At 43.1% G+C, this 22,942-nt stretch overlaps 2 protein-coding genes across 6 annotated transcripts in view; one reads left to right on the top strand and one right to left on the bottom strand.

Moving 5' to 3' along the window:
- DRC9 (dynein regulatory complex subunit 9) overlaps positions 1 to 4,314 on the top strand; it is a 49,184-nt gene extending 44,870 nt beyond the window's left edge. For all 3 annotated transcript variants that reach the window (XM_027774213.1, XM_006154549.3, XM_006154547.3), the window contains one exon: positions 3,691 to 4,314. In XM_027774213.1, the coding sequence (XP_027630014.1) occupies positions 3,691 to 3,822 (132 nt within the window). In that variant the 3' untranslated portion in view covers positions 3,823 to 4,314. The remainder of the gene's footprint in view (positions 1 to 3,690) is intronic.
- Positions 4,315 to 9,821: 5,507 nt separating this feature from the next.
- Positions 9,822 to 22,942, bottom strand: part of LRCH3 (leucine rich repeats and calponin homology domain containing 3) — a gene marked incomplete at its 5' end in the record, with an annotated part of 135,469 nt that continues 122,348 nt past the window's right edge. Inside the window, 2 exon segments of one of the 3 annotated variants that reach the window (XM_027774212.1) lie at positions 9,822 to 11,260; positions 18,859 to 18,936. In XM_027774212.1, coding sequence (XP_027630013.1) covers positions 11,135 to 11,260; positions 18,859 to 18,936 — 204 coding nt within the window. 3 annotated transcript variants of the gene reach the window in all.

Here is a 22,942-nt window from a genome sequence, read left to right as displayed (position 1 = left end):
CCCCCAGGGGGGATGGTCACGCCGCAATCCCTTCTCCTCCATTCTCCTCTCGGGATCTTGGGCACGCACGCACACGCGCCCGGTGTGAGATTTAAGCCACCGGGTCCGAGACGCGAACCGCGGTCGACTACGTGGGAGTCCAGCGACATAGCCATTACGCTAACTGCTGGTTCTCTTGTTTTTTTTTTTTTTTTAGAGAGATTTTTTTTGATGGGGCACGTGTGCTTACTGGAAAAGCAGAGAGAGAGAGAGAGAGTGAGAGAGCGAGAAATCATCCCCTGGGGGTATGACCACAATCCCTTCTCTTCCATTTTCCTCTTAGGATTTTGGGCAAGCACACACGTGTCCCTAGTGTGAATTTTAAGCCGCTGGGTCTAAGACTTAAACTGTGGTCAGCCACATGGGAGTCCAACACCTTATCCACTATGGCAACCTGCTGGCTCCATGTTTCCAGCTCTTTTTTTTTTTTTAAGAGAGATTTTTTTTCTTTTTTAAGAGAGATTTTTGCTAAAGGGTGCGTGTGCTTGCCAAAAAGAAAATGACAGAAAACACCCCTTGGGGTATGGCTACATCACAATCCCTTCTCCTCCATTCTCCTTTTGAGATTTTGGGCACATACGCACATGTGTCCAGCATTGAGTTTCAAGCCACTGGGTCTGGGACTCAAACCGTAGACTGGGAATCCAGTGACATAACCATTACGCCATGTACTGGTCCTGAGAGATTTCTGCTATAGGGCACATGTGCTCACTAGAGACAGAGTGACAGAAAGCGAGAAATTCACCACCCTCCCTGCTGGGCGGATGGCCAGATTGCAATCAATACCTTCTTTATTCTCCTCTCAGGATTTTGGGTATGCACTTATGTGCCCGGCATGAGTTTTAAGCCACCACGTCTGGGACTCGAACTGCAGTCAACTATGTGGGAGTCGATGTAACCATTATGCCATCTCCTGGTCCCATCCCTAGCTCTTTATCTGGGGGAAAAAAGGTGGTTAACAGTGAAAGTCAAACCTAGCTTGAAGATCAGATTTTAGAATACTGTTTCTGGGGACCAGCAGATGATAATGGTTATGTTGCTGGCTCCCATGCAGTCAGCCGTGGTTCGTGTCCCAGATCCGGCAGCTTAAAACTCACGTCGGGCATATGTGCGTGCATGGTCAAGATCTCAAGAGGAGAATGGAGAAGGGATTGTGGCATGGCCATCCCCCCAGGGGATGATTTCTTACTTTCTGTCTCTCTGGCAAGCATACACACCCTATAGCAAAAAACCTCTTTCTTTAAAAAAAAAAAAGGAATATAGTGTCTGGCACACTGTGGTGTGTGCTGCTAATATACTGTGCTTCAGGCTGGGACCACAGGGAGGGTCTGGGATTTGATTCCTGGGCCTACCTAAAAGCCAGAGTGGTGGTGTGCACCTGTAATCCCAGTGGGGAGGCTGAGGATGGAGGATCTCTACTGTTATGTAGTGAGACTGTAAAAAAAAAAAAAAGAGAGAGAAAAAAAAAGAATACTGTTTCTAACCCAAACCACCTTTTGACAGAATGATTGCTTCTAATAGTCTACTACTTCTTTAAATTGTTTATAAATCACTCCACTCTATTTGCTGGGTTCTGATACAAGCTGCTTTAAAAAAGGGAGGGGTGAGACCAGCAGTTGGTGTAATGGCTATGTCACTGGACCCCCATGTAGTCGACCGCAGTTCAAGTCCGGACCCGGTGGCTTAAACTCACGCTGGGCATGTGTCCGTGCATGCCCAAGATCCGGAGAGAAGGAGAAGGGATTGCGGCGTGGCCATCCCCCCTGGGGGGGGTGATTTCTCACTTTCTGTCTCTCTCTGTCTTTCTGGCGAGCGCATGCGCCCTATAGCAAAAACCTCTCCCCCCCCCAAAAAAAAAATCTCTCAAAAAAAATAAATAAAAGGGAGGGGTTGGCAGGTGGCGTGGTGGTTAAGGCACTGGACTCCCATATGGCTGACTGTGATTCGAGTCCCAGACCTGGTGGCTTGGTTTTTCACTTTCCCTTTCTCTCTCTGGTCAAATTTAAAAATAATAATAACAAATAGAATTAAATAAATAATTTTTTTTAAAGGGAGAGCGGTAGATAAGCAGCAAATTAGAGGGAAAAAAGATGTGTTAAATGGACTTGTATATATTAGTAATGATAAAACTGACAGGCCATAGAGCCGGGGAAATGTTTTCCAGCACAAAGTACCGCAAAAACAACTGCCAACTGGGCTGAGACTAGAGGGTCACCCTTCCCTCTGAAAGAGCGGCACCCACTGAGATCCTAGTGGGCATAGTTATGGGCGGACAAAACAAGTTAGCTTTCAAGTACATTCAGGGCCAGTTAGCCTCCAAGCCCAAGCCCGGACTTTCCGTTGTGAGTCAGAAGTACGCAGTGAGTACTCACCAAGCTTCTGTGTGCTTCCCACTCGCCAGGACACATCGATTTACGGTGCGAATGGAGAACTAGCTGGAAACCACTTTTGTTTTCTTTCCACTGGAGGAACTGCTTCCAGTCTTTAAGGACTTTGTTGAAAGTAATCTAGATTGTATTCGGAACAGTTGTACCTGATGGCAAAGATCTAAATCTTCTGAAAACCAGAGAATTGATCCTTTAATCACTAAAGATATGAAATGCACGGGGGAAACCTACTTGAATCATCCAGACTTAGTGGTGCATTTTTGAGGGCTTGCTTTTGCCCTGGGCCTCGGTCACTAACATTCCTTTTGGATGAAATGGTTGTTGGGTATGGGGAACTTGACACCCATAAAGGGCAACAGCCCAAGGAAGTCAGGTTTCAAAGTGAGGAAAAAAAAAAAATCTTTATCAGCTTCCTTTGACTTCTTGAGAACCCCACTAGTGAGTGCATGGCTTAGCCTGTGTCTGGCACAGCAGGGAGCATTGCCATTTTGACGGTGTACCCAGCCACTCTGTCCCCACCTAGAGATTTGGTGAGGTGGGGAGGTTTTTGCTGTAGGGCACGTGCACGCACCAGAAAGAGAAAGACAGAGAGACAAAAAGCAAGAAATCACCCCCTAGGGGGGATGGCCACGCAGCAACCCCCTCTCCTCCATTCTCCTCTTGGGATCTCGGGCACGCACGCACACACGCCCAGAAGACTGTTTTTCAGACAGAACTTAACTTTTTAAATTATTTATTTATTTATTTTGGAGAGGTTTTCGCTATAGGGCGCGTGCGCTCGCCAGACAGAGAGAGACACAGAGATAGAAAGTGAGAAATCACCCCCCCAGGGGGGATGGCCACGCCGCAATCCCTTCTCCTCCATTCTCCTCTCGGGATCTTGGGCACGCACGCACACGCGCCCGGTGTGAGTTTTAAGCCACTGGGTCCGGGACGCGAACCGTGTTCTACGTGGGAGTCCAGCGACATAGCCATTATGCCAACTGCTGGTTCCCAACTTTTAAAATTATTTTTAAAAATAATTATTTTATTTTAACTTTATTTATTTATTTTAATTTGACCAGAGAGGGACAGAGAGAGAAAGTGAGAAAGCAAGCCACGATGGCCGTGACCTGAACTGCGGTCGGCCACGTGGGAGTCCAGTGACCTTAACCACCACACCACCTGCTGCCCCAGAACGTACTTTATTGAACAATACCCTCCTGTGGAGAGGGCAGCTGCCAGGCATTCTATAAATTGTACTCATTTCACCATTCCCTTCCAGCTGCAGGCCTGGTGGCGAGGCACAGTAGTGCGGAGAGAAATTGGTGGATTTAAGATGCCCAAGAAGGACAAAGATGACAGCAAGGATTCGAAAGGTAAAGAAAAAGACAAGCGGAGAGGCAAGAAGAAGTGACGAGGTTGTCTCCTGTCCTTCCCACTGCTGACTGGAGATGGGCAAGAGGACCTGGATAAGAAACGCCTTGCACATCAGATGACTCTTCCTCAGGCTGTTTGGGCATTCCCAGGTGAAGCTTGGTGATTTCACTTGGCCTGCTATCTTGTTTTCAAACCCTGAATTAAGATTATACCATCAATTCAGGCTTCCTCATATTTCAATTTTGCTGGGAAGAAGTCTTTTTAATAGGTTTGTGAAGGTTCCTGTTGCTCTTTTTCACCAGAAAAGAAAAAAACAAAACAACACAACAAAAAATGAAAACAGTTCATGGGTCTTAGTTATAGCGAGACATTAAAACTTCTGTAATTCTTGTAATGTCTGATTCTGATTTTATCTAGTTAGTAGCAAAAAAAACCAAAACGAAACAAAAAATACCCCACCTCTTACAAAGGTGAACTTTTTCTTTTTTGCAATATGGTGCATGAGCTCGCCAGAAAGACAGAGACAGAGAGACAGAAAGCAAGAAATCACCCCCCAGGGGGAATAGCCACACCACAATCCCTTCTCCTCCATTCTCCTTTCAGGATCTTGGGCATACACGCACCCAAACCTTGCCTGAGTTCAAGCCATCGGGTCTGGGACTCGAACCATTGTCGACCACATGGGAGTCCAGTGACACAGTCATTACGCCAACTGCTGGTCCCACAAAGGTGAAGTATTTAGTAGGAATTAAAAATGACTTTATGCAGGGCCAGCAGGTGGCGTGGTGGTTAAAGTGCTGGACACTCCCTCATGGCCAGCTATGGTTTGAGTCCCGAATCTAGTGGCTTGCTTTCTCACTTTCCTTCTGTATGTCTGTCTTTCTCTGGTCAAATAAAAATAAATGAATAAATAAATAGAAGTAAATAATTCTTTTTTAAAAAATGATTATACAAAGTATCCAACATATTGATAGATACACAGTCAAGTTTGAACAAATATTGGTCCCTGCCTCCCTTTTAGGTTTATCATCACTAAAGTCTTTCCTGGGATGATGATGGCATGGAATACATATCCTATCCTAGGCTGTCTCAGTGACTTTCCTGGGAAACAAGGAGGGATATGAATTACAAATACAAGATAGAAACGGATGCTAGAGGGGACCAGCAGTTAGTGTAATGGCTATGTCGCTGGACTCCCACGTAGTCGATCACGGTTTGCGTCCCGGTCGCGGTGGCTTAAAACTCACGCTGGGCGTGTGTGCGTGCGTGCGTGCCCAAGACCCCAAGAGGAGAATGGAGGAGAAATCACCCTGGGGGTGACTTTCTGTCTCTGTCTCTCTCTCTCTGTCTGGCGAGCGCACGCGCGCTATAGCAAAAACCAAAAGAAAAAAAACGGGATGCTAGACACTGTGAGGGGGGAAAAGAGGTTGGTAGGGAGTAAAGGGTAGGTTTGAGGTGTAAGAGGAAACTTTGGACAGATTGAGAAACGTAAAAAAAAAAGTTTATATGAAGGGAAAAAAATGGGATGTCAGAATATACAACCCACAAATAGTACATGGGGACACTGATTCTCTAGAAGGCTAGTTAATATTTTTGAAAAGCAGACACTAGGGTCTAAACCTGCTTTGTTTACTCAACAATTCCCACGTTATAGGGTAGTGAGACTAAGGGAGGCGAAAGGACCTGAAAAAGCCTAAGCTGCGCCTGGCACACAGCAGAGCTGACTGGAATTCTCCTTCTAGAAAGGGCGGCGCACTGGGGCCAGCTGGTGGTGCGATCGCTCAGGTGACTGAAGTCGTGACTCAGCCGCTTGAAAAGTACAGCAGGTGTGTGTATGCTCAGTCCCAACAGGAGAGGGAGAAATGAAGGGATTGTGGCAATCCCCCCGAGGGGCGTGTTGTTTTCTCACTTTTCTCTTCGCTCTCTCTTCAGAGTGCATGCACCCTCTGGTAAATTAAAAAAAAAAAAAAAAAAAGTCTTCTGGATCATCCTTTCTGTGATCAATCAAAACAGAGTGTCTCGGGAACCAGCAGTTGGCATAATGGCTATGTCGCTGGACTCCCCCGTAGTCGACCGCGGTTCGTGTCCCGGACCCGGTGGCTTAAAGCTCACGCCGGGCGCGTGTGCGTGCGTGCCCAAGATCCCGAGAAGAGAATGGAGAAGGGATTGCGGCGTGGCCATCCTCTCTGGGCGGCGATTTCTCGCTTTCTGTCTCTGGCTCTTTCTGTTTTGCACACATGCCCTATAGTAAAAACCTCTCCGCCCCCCCAAAAAAAAAACCCAAAAAAAACAGTGTCTCAGGATGCTAAAGCTTTCCCTGTAGCACAGCCGGTCATTTCCGATAAAAAAGTATACTAATGGGGAACCAGCAGTTAGCGTAATGGCTATGTCGCTGGACTCCCACGTAGTCGACCGCGGTTCGTGTCCCGGACCCGGTGGCTTAAAACTCACGCCGGGCGCGTGTGCGTGCGTGCCCAAGATCCCGAGAGGAGAATGGAGGAGAAGGGATTGCGGCGTGACCATCCCTCTGGGGGGTGATTTCTCGCTGTCTCTATGTCTCTCTCTGTCTGGCGAGCGCACGCGCCCTACAGTGAAAATCTCTCCAAAAAAAAAAAAAAAGTATACTAATGTATTACAAATGCGGGCTCTTCAAAAAGTTCGTGGAAAATGCATATTATGAAAAAAATGATGCAGATTTCATTTTTGGGGGCACCAAAATAAATTCATACTTGATTCCTTTTCCCAAAAACATTTTAAAGCCTCCGTGTACATTTCATGAATTAAACCTTTTTTTTAAAAAATTATTTATTTTAGGGACTGGCAGGGGGGATGGGGGGTCAAGGAACTGGATTTCCCCTGGATTCCCACATGGCTAACCGCAGCTCGAGTCCCGGACCTGGCGGCTTGCTTTCTTGCTTTCCCTTTCTCTCTCGCTCTGGTCAAATTAACAAATAATAACAACAAATGGAATTAAATAAATAAACACTTTAAAAAGAATTTTTTTTCACGCGTTTTTTCACAGAGAAAGAGAAAGGAGAGTGAGAAAGCAAGCCGCTAGGGCTGGGACTAGAACTACTGTAGGCCATGTGGGAATTCCAGCCCCTTCACCACACGACCTATTCCCCTGTGAATGAAGTCTTCTATCTAACCCTAGTACAGGCAATCTTGCTATTTGTACTTTTTTTTTTAAAAAGAAATATTTAATTTCACTCATTATTTTTTGACTTGATCAGAGAGAGAGAGGGAAAGTGAGAAGCAGGCTGCCAGGGCTGGGACTTGAACTGTGGTTGGCCATGTGGGAGTCCAGCGCATCATGCCACTTGCCAGCCTTATTTTGTACTTCTTCAAGATAAAGTAAATCTGGGGCCAGCAGGTGCAGTAGTGGTTAAGGAGCTGGACTCCCACATGGCCAACTATAGTTCAAGTCCTGGACTTGGTGGCTTGCTTTTACTTTCTCTCTCTTGAGTGCACGAGCCCTGTAGCAAACTAAAATAAATAAAATAAATAAAATAAAGATAAATAAAATGAAAAATTCTTAAAAAAACACCTGATAAAGTGAATTTTAATCTCACAGTACTATATAAAGACCCAGTTCTTACTGATGTTTCATTAAGAATTAGATATTCCTTCCTTGATTTATCTTAACCCAGGAAGGCATGTTAAGATACATAGGCTTTAACATTTTGAAGTGTTTATTAAGTGCTACTGAAGTGCTGGCTTTTGTTTTAATGTCAGTGTGGAAGGTGGCATACAGGCAACTTAACATACATATTATTAACATATTTATACTTAGAACTCATGTAATATATTTACAGACATACAAATACAGGACAATGTCTTACAAAATCTTTTACTAATTACATGTTTACAACATTTTCAGAATAGAATGCAACCTGCTATAAACCATCTCACTGTGTATATAAAAAGGCTTCTGCATATCCATGTTTTCCTTCATGTCTCTAACCATCTAAGCACTGAGTTTTAAACATTTATTAGACTCATCAGCACAGTCACACTTCATTAGTCACTGCTCAGCTGTGGAAAGAAATCACCAACTCTTTGATTAGCTGTAAGGCTGTATGTAAAAGCTGTTAAGGAAAGTGACCTACTGCTAAGCCTTTTTCTACTCTTGTGTTCTAGCCAAATAGGCCCTTCTTCCCATCAGTCATTTCCAGGCCTGGCTATTATAAGAGGAGATTGGTTTGGAGTGCTCAACAGAGATGGGTGTGAAAGTCTGGAAATTGCTCATCACATCTCCAAAAGTGGCAGGGGCCTGCTGGGTGGCATGAGTGCTTGGTCACATCAGTGCTGGAAAGGTCACTGCTTCAGGTTAGGGAGAACTGTGACAAAGTCATCTTCATCTTACACTGGAGTCTCGCAAGGCTCAATGTTAAACTGAAGTACTCTTTCCAGTTTAAAAAAAGATACATGGGACTAGCAGATGGCATAATGGTTCTGTCACTAGACTCCCATGTAGTTGACTGACCACAGTTTGAGTCCTGGACCTGGTAGCATAAAACTCACACTGGGCGCAATCCCAAGAGGAGAATGGAGGAGAAGGGATTGTCGCGTGGCCATCCCCACTGGGGGTGATTTGTAGCTTTCTCTCTCTCGCACGCACCCTATAGCAAAAATCTCTCTTAAAAAATAAGATAAAAAAAGTTACATACAATATACTGAACACAAAAATCCTCCAACAAAACATCATGATTTGTTTTTGCATCTTGACATGGAAAAAAAATTCAATATATTTAATATCTTTCCTTCATTATTAACCAAAACTGTACACAAAATTTTTCTAACAATTCAAAAACAAATGTGAATTATTTGATAAAAATACATTATTAAGGTTTCATGTTACATGAAATACTTGAAACTTCCACTTATTTCTATGGGAACATTAATCACAGCTCTCAAGTACTGCATTATGTAATGTCTTCTGGAATTATTCCTTGCATAATTTGTTAAAAACAGTCCTGTCCTTTGCTGAGTTAAATTTCTAGTGGTACTCTACAATTTGGAGATTCTACTGAGGTTTAGTGTTGACAAGGAAGAATACCTATAGTTTTAAAATACACATGGCTAAATTCTAAGAGATTATAAAGTTGGTAGGTCTGTTTGGAATTATAAATATAATGGAGTCTGGCTCTAAACATTTATAGGACACTTACTGTTGTTCCCGAAGACCTTGAGGAATTGGGCTTTGTGATCAGATGTCTTAAATAATTTAAAACTCTGACAAACTGGTAATGTTCTCAGTTGCTTTTATGAGAGAACATGGTGAACATCTTATTTTGACTAGATAAGCAACATGATTTTATCCAAAGCTACTTTTAGATGCTTCACTTACATGATAAACAGAGGGATAACATTATACTCAAATGCATGCATTGGTAAAGAAAAAACACACAACCTAAATAACTAGTATTTTCACATACTCTATTTACTTGGTTTACAAGGGCAGTGAATACCAAAAGGTATCACTGACAACAAAAAGGGGTTCAAAACCCAGGGGAAGAAGGGGCCGACGGTGCAGCAGTTACTCAACACTGTGATGCCAGACACAGATGTGTTTGCATCCTGAGGCCTGCCTCTGCATGCCAGATGTGTTTGCGCGTGCGCGTGTGTTCAAGCAATCCCGCTGGCTGAGGCTGGGAGTCAAACTCCCACTGGGGGCACCTCTTGTTTCTGTCCTTCTGATGGATAAACTTAAAAACAAAAACAAAAAACAGGGAAAGAAAAACCTTCAATAAAAGCTCCTGACTTTGGGTTGTGTGAGCCCCTGGGCTCTTCTAGTCTATCCACAACTGAGTATATAAGGCACTAGTGGTGGGGCTTGATGAGGGCGAGATGAAAAGATGGGAAGCTCTTTTTTAAAATGCCCTAAGGGGCCAGTCGGTGGTGTGATGACTAAGGTGCTGGATCCCACATGGCTGACTGCAGTTCAAGTCCTAGACCCACGGCTTGAAAAACATGCCAGGTGCACATACACATGTGCCCAAAATTCTGAGGAGAATGGAGGAGAAGGGACTATGGTGTGGCTGTCCCCTCTAGGAGTGTTTCTCACTTTTCCTTTCTGTCTCTCCCTGGCAAATGTGGGCACCTTATGGCAAAAATTATAAAGAAAAAAAAAAGCCTTAAATGCTTTAAGAAGCCACAGAAACTGGCAGTTACCTGGAAAAAATAGAAGAAACGTGGCTTTTCCTGCTTCTTTTACTTTGTTTTCATGTCCTTCCATTAGCTGGAAAGCTGCAGAAGTGTCCGCTATGAGTGGACCTAATCTAAGAGCCAGGTGTCCAGAAGCAGCGTGGGATAAGGTGGTTCCATGCAGGCAGCGCAAATGCTGCCAAGTAGTGTGTGTGAGCAGCACTGAGGGGTCGGCCCTGTGTGTGAAGAACCTGTTTATAAGTTCAGATAATAGCAGGATGATACAGAGCCATCTCTGCAAAAAGCTGCTGTGGTCGTGGCCCGAAGTCAGAGGGGGACCCAGAACACTGGCCCTAAATATAACTATTTCTTTCACTGTTTTACTATCCAAAATCTAGGCCTTCCATATTACTTCTTTCTTTCTTTCTTTCTTCTTTTTTTTTTTTTAAACAGGGTCTAACTACGTCACAACCCTCCTGCTTCAGCCTCCTGAGTAGCTGGGACTACAGGCATATGAAGCCTGGCTTTCAGGTGGACTGGGGACTGAACCTGGTTCTCCCACATGGCCCCAGCCTGTTTTGCCTTTGACAGTACAGCCAAGTTGTCATACTGCAGCTCTGATTGTAAATATGGTTGAAAGAAGCTGTGGGGGCATTACTCTCGAAATCTGTAAGAATACCTAGCTTGGTACAGTGGTCTGTACTACATGAAAAACACCTGGAATGTCTGCCGAAAATGCGAATTTCCAGGTCTCACTCCAGATCGACTAAATGTGAATCTGTATTTGAACAAATGCTGCAGGAGAGTTTAGAAGCCAGTGGGCTCCACATGTCCCGGGAACCGGTAAAGATCATGGCATGTCTTGGCCTCCAGGAGCGCTTCACATCCCCTGGGAAGACCTCTCTGGTACCCACAAGTCTACTCTAGGAAAGCACAGCCAGCTTAGACTTCGGTGTGGCTGGGTTCTCAGTAACGAGAGACGTTTCATTTGAGAAAACCAATGTGTCTTCATAAAAAATTCAATGAAAAGGATATACCCTCCCCTAAAATGGAGAAATGAAGTACAACATTCCTGATAGGAATCATGGAAACAGTCCCTTCTAAGAACACATTCGAGCTTTGTTAAGCAGATGGCTGGCAGCAGCAATCGCGGTGTCTGTTCCTTGTTCTGGCCAGGCCAGTGCCCAAGGTCCCAGGAGTCCTTACACAGCAGATAACTGGTGCTGCTGCTGCTTGGGTGGGGCGAGTGCCAGGAGAGCCTGGACCGTCACTGCAACCTGGCTCAAACCCTTCTCTTCTAAAATGTGGAGAGGCAAGCATAATTGCTCCTAAAATGGGACAACGTAACATAAAAACAAACAAAAGAAAAAACAGTGAACGTCACAGAACTGAAAGGGAAAATGAGCCCTCTTCTCCCCCTCATAATAATCAACGGAGACACGCAGTCAGTACCTGGGAAACTACCAGTGCTAATGAGAGTCAGACACAGGTGATGCCTGACACTCACTGTCGCTTTATTAATACAAGTAACATACATACAGGCATCGGTCAGACGGAAAACGGACAAGTAGCATACATTTATATGTACGACAGAAGAAAAACAATACTGTGGAGTGAAAACATCCTTTATCCCTGATCAAGAAAAGACTAATGTAAATCCATAAAACTGGCAGGTGAAAAACAAACAAACAGAAAGCACTCTGGAAATCACACACCACAGGAATGCAAGATAGTGTCCAGACAGCTCAGACTGCACGAGAGACTGGGATGCCTGCTGTCTGCATTATAATCCTGATTCTGAAAACCAGGGTTCTCAGGCCAATTGGGGATCTCAGGAAGAAACTTACACCATCTTGGGCTCTTGAGATTTAGATACACTAGAGAAACTTTCCCCTAATTTGAATAATTAATAGATGGCCTAGTCTGAATTAGTTAAAATTCTGAATTATAGAAGTAAAAAGAAACTGTACTTTGGTATTTAATGGATCAAATTATGCTAGAGAACTAAGTGTTGACACATTTGTGTAAGGAAGTTAAATAGGTCTATCTTGTTAACTTCATTAATTTGTTTGGCTAATCCTTCTAAGAGAAAAAGGCAAATCTTAAAAATAACAATCACTGGCTTTTCTGTTAAGACTAAATATGCAGGAAAAATGAGACCACTCTCAAAAAGAACAGAAAGTGGAATTCTGGTCCCACTAAAAGAGAAATCACACATATTTATTAAAGAATAAAACTCTGCTTTTCATCAGCACTCACTCTATTATCAGGAACTTTAGCAAAACCAGTTGCAATAAAAATGACAAGTATTTATTTTTGAGGCAGCTATTGGCACTTGTGCTTGTTACGTTCTTTTTATTCAATACTTAAGTAGATTAAACAAGGTAACTGCAATCTTTTCATCCAATGAAACTAGCAACTTTGTATAACTACCTGGGTACAAGACAAGTCTTCAAATGACTCTGCAGTGTTTCGCTTTTAGACATACTTTCTCCAGTACCAATGTCCTGACCTCAGTGGCGCCCTGTGACTTGTGCAGTCCAAGGATTTGAACACTACGGCTGTGTGCTTTCTAGATGCACATTCACCTTCCAGCTGGCTGAGAAAGCATGCTGTGTGTTCTTAAAAGAATTAAAAATTATGGGGCCAGCAGGTGGTGTGGTGGCTAGGGGCGTTGGACTCCCACATGGCCAAATATGGTTTGAGTCCCAGACCTAGCAGCTTGCTTTCTCTCTCTCTCTCTCTCTCTTTCTCACTCACTCTGATCCTCTCTGGTAAAACATAATGAATGAAAGAGAGAGTGAGTGAGTGAGTGAGTGAATGAGTGAATGAGTGAATGAATGAATGTTAAATAGGGGCCAGCAGGTGGCATGTTGGTTAAGGATGCTGGACTCCCACATGGCCGACCGCAGTTCGAGTCCCAGACCTGGTGGCTTGCTTTCTCACTTTCCTTCTCTCTCTCTCTCACTTTCGCTCTCGCTCTGTCCCTCTCTGGGCAATATAAATAAATAAATAAATAAATAAATAAATAAATAAATAAAGTTAAATACATAATTATTTTTAAAAAGTTAAATAGTAGAAAAGAAAAAAGAATTCAAAATTATTACCCCTACACTGCACATGACTCTAGTGTTTTTGCTTTTGTTTTTAAAACTTTTTTTTTTTTTTAAAGGGACAAAGCTCCACAAATAAAACAAATCAGGGCCAGCAGGTAGCGTGGTTAAGGCGCTGAACTCCCAAATGGCCAACCGCAGTTCAAGTCTTAGACCTGGTGGCTTACTTTCTCACTTTCCCTTTCTCTCTCTCTCTATCACTGGTGAGCATATATACCCTATAGTAAAACTTTAAATAATCTTAAAATAAAAAATAAACTGAAAGTCCCAAATTCTGAAAGGCACTACTGCTGTATAAAACTAAGGTTTTCATCACAGTGTTCAATGTTTCAGCATTAACCGTCTTTTAGTCTGTTAAATATCTGTCCTATTTCATATGGAAGAAAACCAAAGCAATCAGGTCCTCAGGCGGAATTCTACAGTAGGAGGCTATACTCCTGCCCTCTCTCTCTTTTTTTTTTTTTGGAGAGATTTTCACTGTAGGGCGCGTGCGCTCGCCAGACAGAGAGAGACATAGAGTCAGAAAGCGAGAAATCACCCCCCAGGGGGGATGGTCACGCCGCAATCCCTTCTCCTCCATTCTCCTCTCGGGATCTTGGGCACGCACGCACACGCGCCCGGCGTGAGTTTTAAGCCACCGGGTCCGGGACACGAACCGCGGTTGACTACGTGGGAGTCCAGCGATATAGCCATTACGCTAACTGCTGGTTCCCTCCTGCCCTCTCTCTTTATACCTGAGTTCAGCTGTTGATTCTAACAGAGTTTAGGTTTCCTGACTGTTCAGGAACACCCTTTATGAGAACTGAACTCTGAATGCAATCCTAACTTTTAAGCATTACTGTCCATTGGCTAATGTGGTAAGAATGCTGAAAGACACGCACAATATACATGGCCTTGGGTTTAAAACAGACACAGCTGCCTAACAGTTTACCTGTTATTATTGTTCAGATACAATTGCTCCCTGGCCTATGAAGTGCAAGTTTTCCTATTAAGATGGTATGAATATGTTAAAAATGATATAAATTCTGATTTTAAATTCTAAATAGGATTCCAGAAGGAAATCTTGGTCAAGGATCACAAATACGTACATGTGGACAGGTAGCTGCCCTGAATGTTCAGCTCCAGATCGTTCGTTCGTTGCATACCATTCTAAATTAACATCCTCAGAACAGTAACCTAGGGCATCTTCATGATCGTAAACGGAGCACTCTGACCAAATGAAAATGACTAATAATTAAGTGGTCGGTATCTTTCAAATGCCCAGAGAGCAAATGCTTAGATGAACCCTTATCGGAAACAATAAAGGGAGAGGTCAGGGTTTCAGGGCATAGCTCAGCACAGAGCTCTAAGTGACCAGGTGCCTCCAAATCAGAAAAGTGCTCACAATTTCAACAGTTAGTTGTATGGAGGTATGGAAAAATGACTGGAGAGGGATTTTATTGTGTCATTTAGAAATAAACTTGTATTGTCATATTCTAAAAACAGGTTCAGGATTGTATTAGTGGACATGCTCTAACGTTTACTATGAAAGGAACAAGGCCCCGGGCCAGGAGAATGGACAAACGGGCAGGGTAAAAATGCTGGACTTTCACTCTTTGTTAACAATCATAAACGCTTCCTGATGTAATGGGCTGCTCATCTGGACACACGTGGAAAACATTTACGTACTGGCCAGGTCTTTGATGGCCAAGGTGGAAAAAAGCACGTATGTGCATTAATTCTGGATGGAAACAAACCTTTACCAAGCACAGGACTGAGGTAGAGAACCACTGGAATGCAACCTTTCAGCTAGAGGGGAAGAGCCAGTAATAAAGCACACAGAGAGTTAACATTAAAGTACAATAAAATGCCACAAAACCCAGAAGTTGCATAGACAGAGAGACAAAACTGGATTCTTCTGAATGTGCCCCAAGAGAAAGTAGTGTTTCAACAGTTCTTTTAACGCTGAGGTTTAGCTGAAGGATGTCGGAAGGGGAACAAAGATTGTCCTGTCCAAAGTGTGAGCAGGAAAGGAAAACAGAAAAACAAAGTCAGTGGATCAGAAATGCAGATTTGAGTACAGATTCAATATGAACATATCAGTCACATGCAAAGATACACATCCTAGAACACAGCTCACTACAATGAATGAAAATGCTGAAAATCAAAACTACTAATAATCTTCTATACGTGGAGCTTGATGTTACTACTGAAGAGCAGAATCAAATGTGCTCGTTGGTGACCGCATGAATGTTAAAGACGATTCTCAGAACTGGATACTGGCTTTGGGCTCTGTGAGGCCTGAGAGTGGTGAGGTCTGTGGAGGCAACCTCTTCCTTGACTCTCACTCTTCCCTACTAATGAAAAAAGAATTGGTCGGAAAGCAAGGACAAAAATTGGAACAGGCTGACAGGAGGGAAATTTTCAGAGAAAACCAGGCAAATCAAGAAGGTTCAAAGAATGAGAAAAACAAAATAATCAGGGAAAACTTACTAGAAGCCAAACGCACTAAATGACTTGGTCTTCCCTTAAAAACTGGGTCAAGCCTATCTCAGCCAAGTCCAGGTCACAGAATAAATGTAGAGCTGTGAGGGGCCTTAGAGATCATCCATATCCTCTACTTTGGAGATCAATATATTAAATAAGTAAATGAAAACACTACAAGACTGGACAACAGAAGTATTCTTTAACACATATGACAACGCCAGGAAGTGAGAGATTAAACTCAAATACAAGTTTATTTTTTATCACTCTTTATAGTTTAATGTAACATATTTAAAAATCACAATACTGTAATAATAGTCAATACCCATATGCTCAGTCTCACTTGAGGTTTTTAATAGTCTCCTTCATCTTTAGTGTTTTATTTATAATTTAATGTATGAAACTTTAAAAGCTATACTGATAAAATTATTCACTTTTTTGCATATTATCTGGGCATAGAATCTGACAAATATTTACAACATTAAGTTTTCTGTCTTATATTTTCAAAAATGCTCATTATTAGACCCCTGGTTTTCTTTTCAAGTCAAATAAAGTAAGAGGGGCTGTTTAAGCGAAGGCTAGGATGTGCTGAGGAGGGGAGAGGAAGGAAAAAGAGGAAGGACAGATCTTCCTTCCTGTAGCGGAGGGACCTGAGATTGCTAGTTTCAACTTATAGGTGTATAGATTTATTCATTTTCCTTTATTTTGCTTTAGGCAAATGGCTAATTTTTTAGCAGCATAAAATCTGTAGTGGTAATGGTAGGGATGTGGGCAAAAGGCAGAAGGGGAGAAGAAAGAGACAGCCTGTGTGGAGTGTCCATTTCTTCCTCTTGGTAGGGAAGCTGGAGAAGGAAGAGGGTGTGTCAACAACCCCAGCCTAACCACTCTTGAAAACGACCCAGTCCTTTAAAATTGTATTTTTTTTTCTATCTACATACCTGCCTTCAAATAGCACAGCTCTGCAGGCTGTCCCAAAATAAATCTGAACAACCACTGCTTGACAAATGCTGACTTAAATGCATGCTTTAAGGCACATTGTTTTGGCATTTTACTGACTGATGGCAGGAATAGTGTCGGTACTTTAAATCAGAGAGGATGATTCTACAAAACTCAGCAGACAGGTGTAACGACTGTAAAAGCTGGTAAACAGTGCTTTTAACAGGTGCTGGCACAGGCTGTCAGCCCACCTCACTTGAATAGGGCTGTGTTCAACACTGTGCAGGGCCTCTTTTTGATCACTCATAACTTTGCTGTGGTTCTCATTCTCTGCACCAGCCCATGCCACTTGCTCTTGTTCAAGTCATCATGGTATGCAACAGGGGCAGGTACTGGGCATGTTTGCATAAGTAGAAACGCTTTTAGTATGCAGAAGGGAAAAACTGAGTATTAATATGCACGTGTGAATAATAGAACCTGCTTGTTAATATGGAGAAAATACTTGCTAGAAACTATATTATATACTCTTGATATATTTTCTAATGGTTCGTTCTAGGGCCAGCCTATAGTGCAGTGGTTAAGTGCCGTGCATAGGAAGCTTGATCCCACATGGCTGACTGTGGTTCAAATCCTGGCCCTGGAGGTTTGAAACATACATTGGGTACACATGCTCCAAATTCCAATGGGATAAAGTAATGGAGGAAGGATTATGGCATGACCCAGTCCACTGGGAGGTGTTTTCTCCCTTCATCTGACAAGTCCATGTGCTCCCAGGCAATTGGGAAAAACAGTTTCTTTTAAAAGTACCAGCTCAGTGGTTTAATATAATTATTATTTCTTTTGGTGGGAAGAGATTTTTGCTATAGGGCACATGCACTAGCCAGAGAGAAACAGAAAGACAGAGAGAGAAATCACCCCCCCCTCCCAGCGGAGATGGCCACACCGCAATCCCTCCTCCTCCATTCTCCTCTCGGGATCTTGGGCACGCACGCACACACGCCCGGCATGAGTTTAAGCCACCAGGCCTGGGATTCAAACCGCAGTAGACTACATGGGAGTTCAGCAACATAGCCATTAACGCTAACTGCTGGCCCCTTATCTGCTTGTTTTTAATTTTGTCAAATGGCATGTGTACTTGCCAGAGAGGCAGTGGGGAGGGCAGAGAAAGCACCCCCCATGGGGCACGATTAACGCTGCAGTCTCTTCTCTTTCATCTCTCTCTCTCTCCTTTCAAGATTCTGGACATGCAAACACATACACTGGGCATATTTCTCAAGCCACAGAGTCAACTTGAGCTGTGTAGCTGGCCAAGTGGGATCCAGCGCCTTAACCACCACACCACAGACTGGCTCAACATAATTTTTTTTTTCTTTTCAATTGCCAGAGGGAATGTGAGCTTGCCAGAGAGAGATGGAATGACAGAGAAGTGGGGAGAAAGTACCAGACAATGGAGAGTAGGCATGCTCTCCTCCCTTTGTTTCTCCATACTGCTGGGATTTGGGCATGCACATGTACCAGTGAGTTTCTCAAGTTGCCAACGTTGGGACTTGAACTGAGATCAGCCATGTGGGATTTGGCTCCCTTAACCACTAGGCTACAGGACCGATCCTAGAATTGTTTTTCTCCAAAGGATGACTGAGTAAAAAGTATATCAAGTCCATTCTCCTTAACCATATTTATAAATAAAGCTTAACTATTTGCATTATTAAAGGATATTAACATTATAACTGAGGAATCTAGAAGCAATAAGGTCTAATTGCAGAGTAAGTGCTTAGAAATAGCCTCTCATATCCTAAACCTTAGAGTATTAGACCTTACTGAGAAAACTGATGGAATGTCAATAAAATCTGAAAGTCAGTATTATTCCAGTATTCCTCAGTTTGCACAACTGCACTGGGTCTAACAAATGGGATGTTAGTGTTAGTGGAAGCTGGGTAAAGTATATATATATAGAAGCTTTCTGTGTGATTTCTGCAACATTTCTGGAAGCCTAATATTAGTTCAAAATTAACATTTTAAAAAGTATTAAAGCAAATGTTTAAAAACCTGAAACCAACTAAAGCATTCTCAATCTGAGATGCACTTATTTTGGGAGAGAGATGCTACTGTGTATGGAGTTGTATACAAGTCAAACAGCAACTGGGATGTTTAGGAAAATGGAATAATCATTTTTAAGGAATTATTTAGTATAATTTATATTTATGTGTTTATTATTTCTTTGTACAGTCCTTAGAAATAATTAACAAAAACTGATCAAAAGCATATTAACTCTCAGAACACAAAATCATGTTAGTAATGATCACTTAGTTTAAAGCCAGTTCTATAAGATTTTAGAGACTTGCTTTTCTGAGGGATTTTAGGATAATATTATCTGAATCTATTTAGGCTACATAGGAAAATGATCAAGTTATTACCTGAGGTACACCAATCTTTCTGCAAGCTTCTAGAAAATTCTCCACATTTCGCCTGCATTTGGCCATTGTTAATTTTGGCTGCAAGAAAAGGAAGGAAAATAATGGTGTTACTGGCAAACTTAAAAATTTTATTCTAATCTGAAATATCTTGCCAATTGCTTTAAACAATTCTATAGAGGGTCAGTAAACTTTTTGGTTTTTTTTTTGAGAGGTTTTTGCTATAGGGTGCGTGCACTCATCAGACAGAGAGACAGAAAGTGAGAAATCACCCCCTCAGGGGAGATGGCCACGCTGCAATCCCTTCTCCTCCATTCTCCTCTCGGGATCTTGGGCACGCATGCACACGTGTCTGGCGTGAGTTTAAGCCACCGGGTCCAGGAATAGAACCGCGGTCGACTACGTGGGAGTCCAGCGACATAGCCATTACGCTAACTCCTGGTCCCAGGGTCAGTAAACTTCTTAAAGAATGGGGTAATAAATGTTAATCTCGAGGGCCGTATTAACTGTTACAATTACTGAATTCTGCTAGGAGCACGAAAACAACCAGAGACAACACGTAAACAAGTAAGTGTGGGGGACCAGTGGTGGCATAGTGGTTAAGGCGCTGGACTCTTACATGACTGAGTGTGGTCAGTCCTGGACCCAGTGGCTTAAATCTCACGGCAGGTGTGTGTGTGCCCAAGGACATCCCTCCTGGTGGGTGATTTCTTTTTTTTTTTTTGGAGAGGTTTTCACTTTAGGGCGCGTGCACTCGCCAGACAGACAGAGAGAGACAGAGAGACAGAAAACGAGAAATCACCCCCCAGGGGGGATGACCACGCCGCAATCCCTTCTCCTCCATTCTCCTTTTGGGATCTTGGGCACGCACGCACTTGCGCCCGGCGTGAGTTTTAAGCCACCGGGTCTGGGACGTGAACCGCGGTCGACTACGTGGGAGTCTAGTGACACGGCCATTACGCTAACTGCTGGTTCCTTACTGGTGGGTGATTTTTCACTCCCCCCTTCTTCCCCATCTCAGGCAAGCACATGGGCCCTATAGCAAAAACTGAGAAACAAAAAAAATATTCACAAAACAGGTGAGGGCCTCAGAGAAACAGTTTACCACTTCCATTTTAGACATTTAGCTTTGATTTTTTTTTATTTTTTGAGAGTGTGTGCGCTTGCTAGAAAGACAGAGAGAGACAGAGACAGAAAGCGAGAAATCACCCCCCAGGGGGCATGGCCATACTGCAATCCCTTCTCCTCCGTTTTTCTCTCGGAATCTTGGGCACACACACACACACCCACCCGGCGTGAGTTTAACCCACTGGGTCTGTGAATTGAACTGTGGTCAACTACACGGGAGTTCAGCAACATAGCCATTACACCAACTGCTGGTCCCTTAGCTTTGATTTCGTAAGAGAAGTGCTAAGTAGATAAATTTGTCAGGGATAGGTTTTTTTCTAAGGCATGGGTGAGTGAAATAGGTGGGGGAGCGGGGAGTGGGAAATCATCCCTAGAGAGGATGGCCATACCACAGTCCCTTCTCCTTCAGCCTCTTAGAATTTGGGGTCCACATGAACACATGCTTGGTGTGATTTTTAAGCTGCCTAGTCTGAGATTTGAACTATGGTCACTTCTATGGTAGTCCAGCATCTTAACCACTTTGCCACATACTGGCCCCTTGTTTTGATTTTTTTTTTTCTTTTTTTAGAGAGGTTTTTTGCTATAGGGCGCGTGTGCTAGCCAGAAAAACAGAGAGAGACAGAAAGTGAGAAATCGCCCCTCCCAGGGAGGATGACCACACTGCAATCCCTTCTTCTCCATTCTCCTCTTAGGATCTTGGGCATGCATGCACACGTGACCATTGTGAGTTTAAGCCACCAGGTCCAGGACTTGAACTGCGATCGACTACACGGGAGTTCAGCGACATAGCCATTACACTAACTGCTGGTCCCGGTTCATTTCCTTTCTCTTAAAAATTTTCTTTTCTTTTTGTGATAGGGCATGCAAGTTTGCTGGAGAGAGATGGGGAGGAGAGAAAGAGAGAGAAAGTGAGAACGTCTCCCTCAGGGGGATGACCATGCCACAGTCCCTTTTCCTACATTTTCCTCTTGGGATTTTGGTCACATGTGCACATGTACCCGGTGTTGTTTTGAAGCTGTCAAGTCCAGGACTCAAACTATAGTCAGCCATGTGGGATCCAGGTATGGGGCTGGCTCTCCTTTCTTTTCTTAAAAAAAGGTAATTAAAAGTAACCAACAGCCTTTGTTCACAAATATGCAAGTAGATCATCTCTCCACTCAATGAGAACATCTTAATTAAAAAAAAAAAAATTGGGGGAGGGCAACTCCATGGCCTGGTAGTTAAGGGAGCAAACACACCAGGCACATTTGTATATGTGCCCAAATCCTGAAAGGAGGACGAGATGGTGGAAAAGGGACTGCAGCGTGACCATTTCCCATGGGGATGGCACTTTCTCCTCTCCCCCTCTTCTCTTCCCTTCTTTGTCTCTCTCTGGTCAGCACAAATGCTCTTTAACACACACACACACACACACGAGGAAAAGTCTTTCTGAATTTTAAAAGATTGGGTTAAAGAACCTTCTTTTTTGTTTAATTTTTAAAAATTTATTATAATTTTTCAATTTGACCAGAGCGAGAGAGAAAGTAAGAAACCAAGCTGCCAGGTCCAGGACTTGAACCTTGGTCAGTCATGTGTGAGTCCAGCACCCCAACCTCCATGCCACCTTCTGACCCAAAGAAATTATTTTCTAAAGGTTACTAAATGGTGAACTCATCTTTCTGTTAAAATCTCTAATGACCAGAAATTCAGCTGCATTATATAAACTAAGTTTTTATCACCCTTTCATCTGGTAGGTTATCATGAAATACAAAAAAGAAATATGAATCCCTTTTCCAGAATGATTAACAAGTTCAGTTATACAAATTCACTGCTTGGTTTCCATCAGGTATGGAAGCCAAACAGTTCCAGGAATCTGACCTGAAGACTTTTAACAATGGCAAACAGATGAAAGCCTATACCATCTCTAGGGGAAAAAAGATTTCACCTGTAGATACGAGTTTCCTTCAAAGATGGAACATAATACTTTGTCACAGAAGAAGAGGACAACATCAATAAGTTAACAGTGGTGGGCCTGGCTGTGGTGCAGGGGTAGCCCTGCTCTGCACGGCTAACAGCCATATGGAAGACGGGGGGTTGCTCCCCAGGTCGAGCTGCTCATCTTGGCTGACTGGGAAGGCTGGGGGAACGAACTGTGGTATGAGGTCTCAATGGGAGTACTTGTTCTGTTTCCCTCTAATGGAAGAAACAAACTTACATAAACAATAATAGTGGTGGATAGTATTATAATTGTGACCTGAGAATGGTAGAGGGGATAGGATTAGCTTTGTCATGAAAGATAAAAAGACAGTAAGTGGGATGGGAAGAAAGAATCATTTTCAAATTTCAAAAGGAGGGACCAGCAGGTGGTGTGGTGGCTAAGGCACTAGACACTCCCACATGGCTGACCACCGTTTGAGTCCCAGACCTGGTGGCTTGCTTTCTCACTTTCTTTCCCTCTCTCTCTGTGCATCTCTCTCTAGTCAAATTAAAATGGATGAATGAATAAATAAAATTAAATAAATAATTCTCTAACATTTTTTTTCAAAAGGAAAACTTCCCAAAAGGCCCACAGGATTGGCTATGTGGGATCTAGCCACCTTAACTACCAGGCCACAGGCTGGTTCCCCACTGTTACATTGTGATGACAGAGAGAGACAGACACAGAAAATGAGGGAGCAAGCCACCAGGTCCGAGACTTGAACCACGGTTGGCCATGTGGGATTCCAGTACCCTTAACCACCATACTACCTCCCGGCCCCCAGCTTTCCTTTCTTTCTTTTTTTAAAATTAAAAAAATTATCTATTTATTTAATTCTATTTGTTGCTCTTATTAGTATTATTACTTATTTTGACCAGACAGACAGAGAGAAAGGGAAAGCGAGAAAGCAAGTTGCCAGATCTGGGATTTGAACCACGGTTCGTCATGAGGGAATCCAGTACCTTTAGCCATCATGCCACCTCCCAGCCCCGATTTAGCTTT

The sequence above is a fragment of the Tupaia chinensis genome, unplaced genomic scaffold (genome assembly GCF_000334495.1).
Source record: "Tupaia chinensis unplaced genomic scaffold, TupChi_1.0 Scaffold000415_1, whole genome shotgun sequence".
Classification (NCBI taxonomy): Eukaryota; Metazoa; Chordata; class Mammalia; order Scandentia; family Tupaiidae; genus Tupaia; species Tupaia belangeri.
The sequence above is the reverse complement of the archived record's forward strand: the minus strand, read 5'-3'. Positions and strand labels throughout refer to the sequence as shown.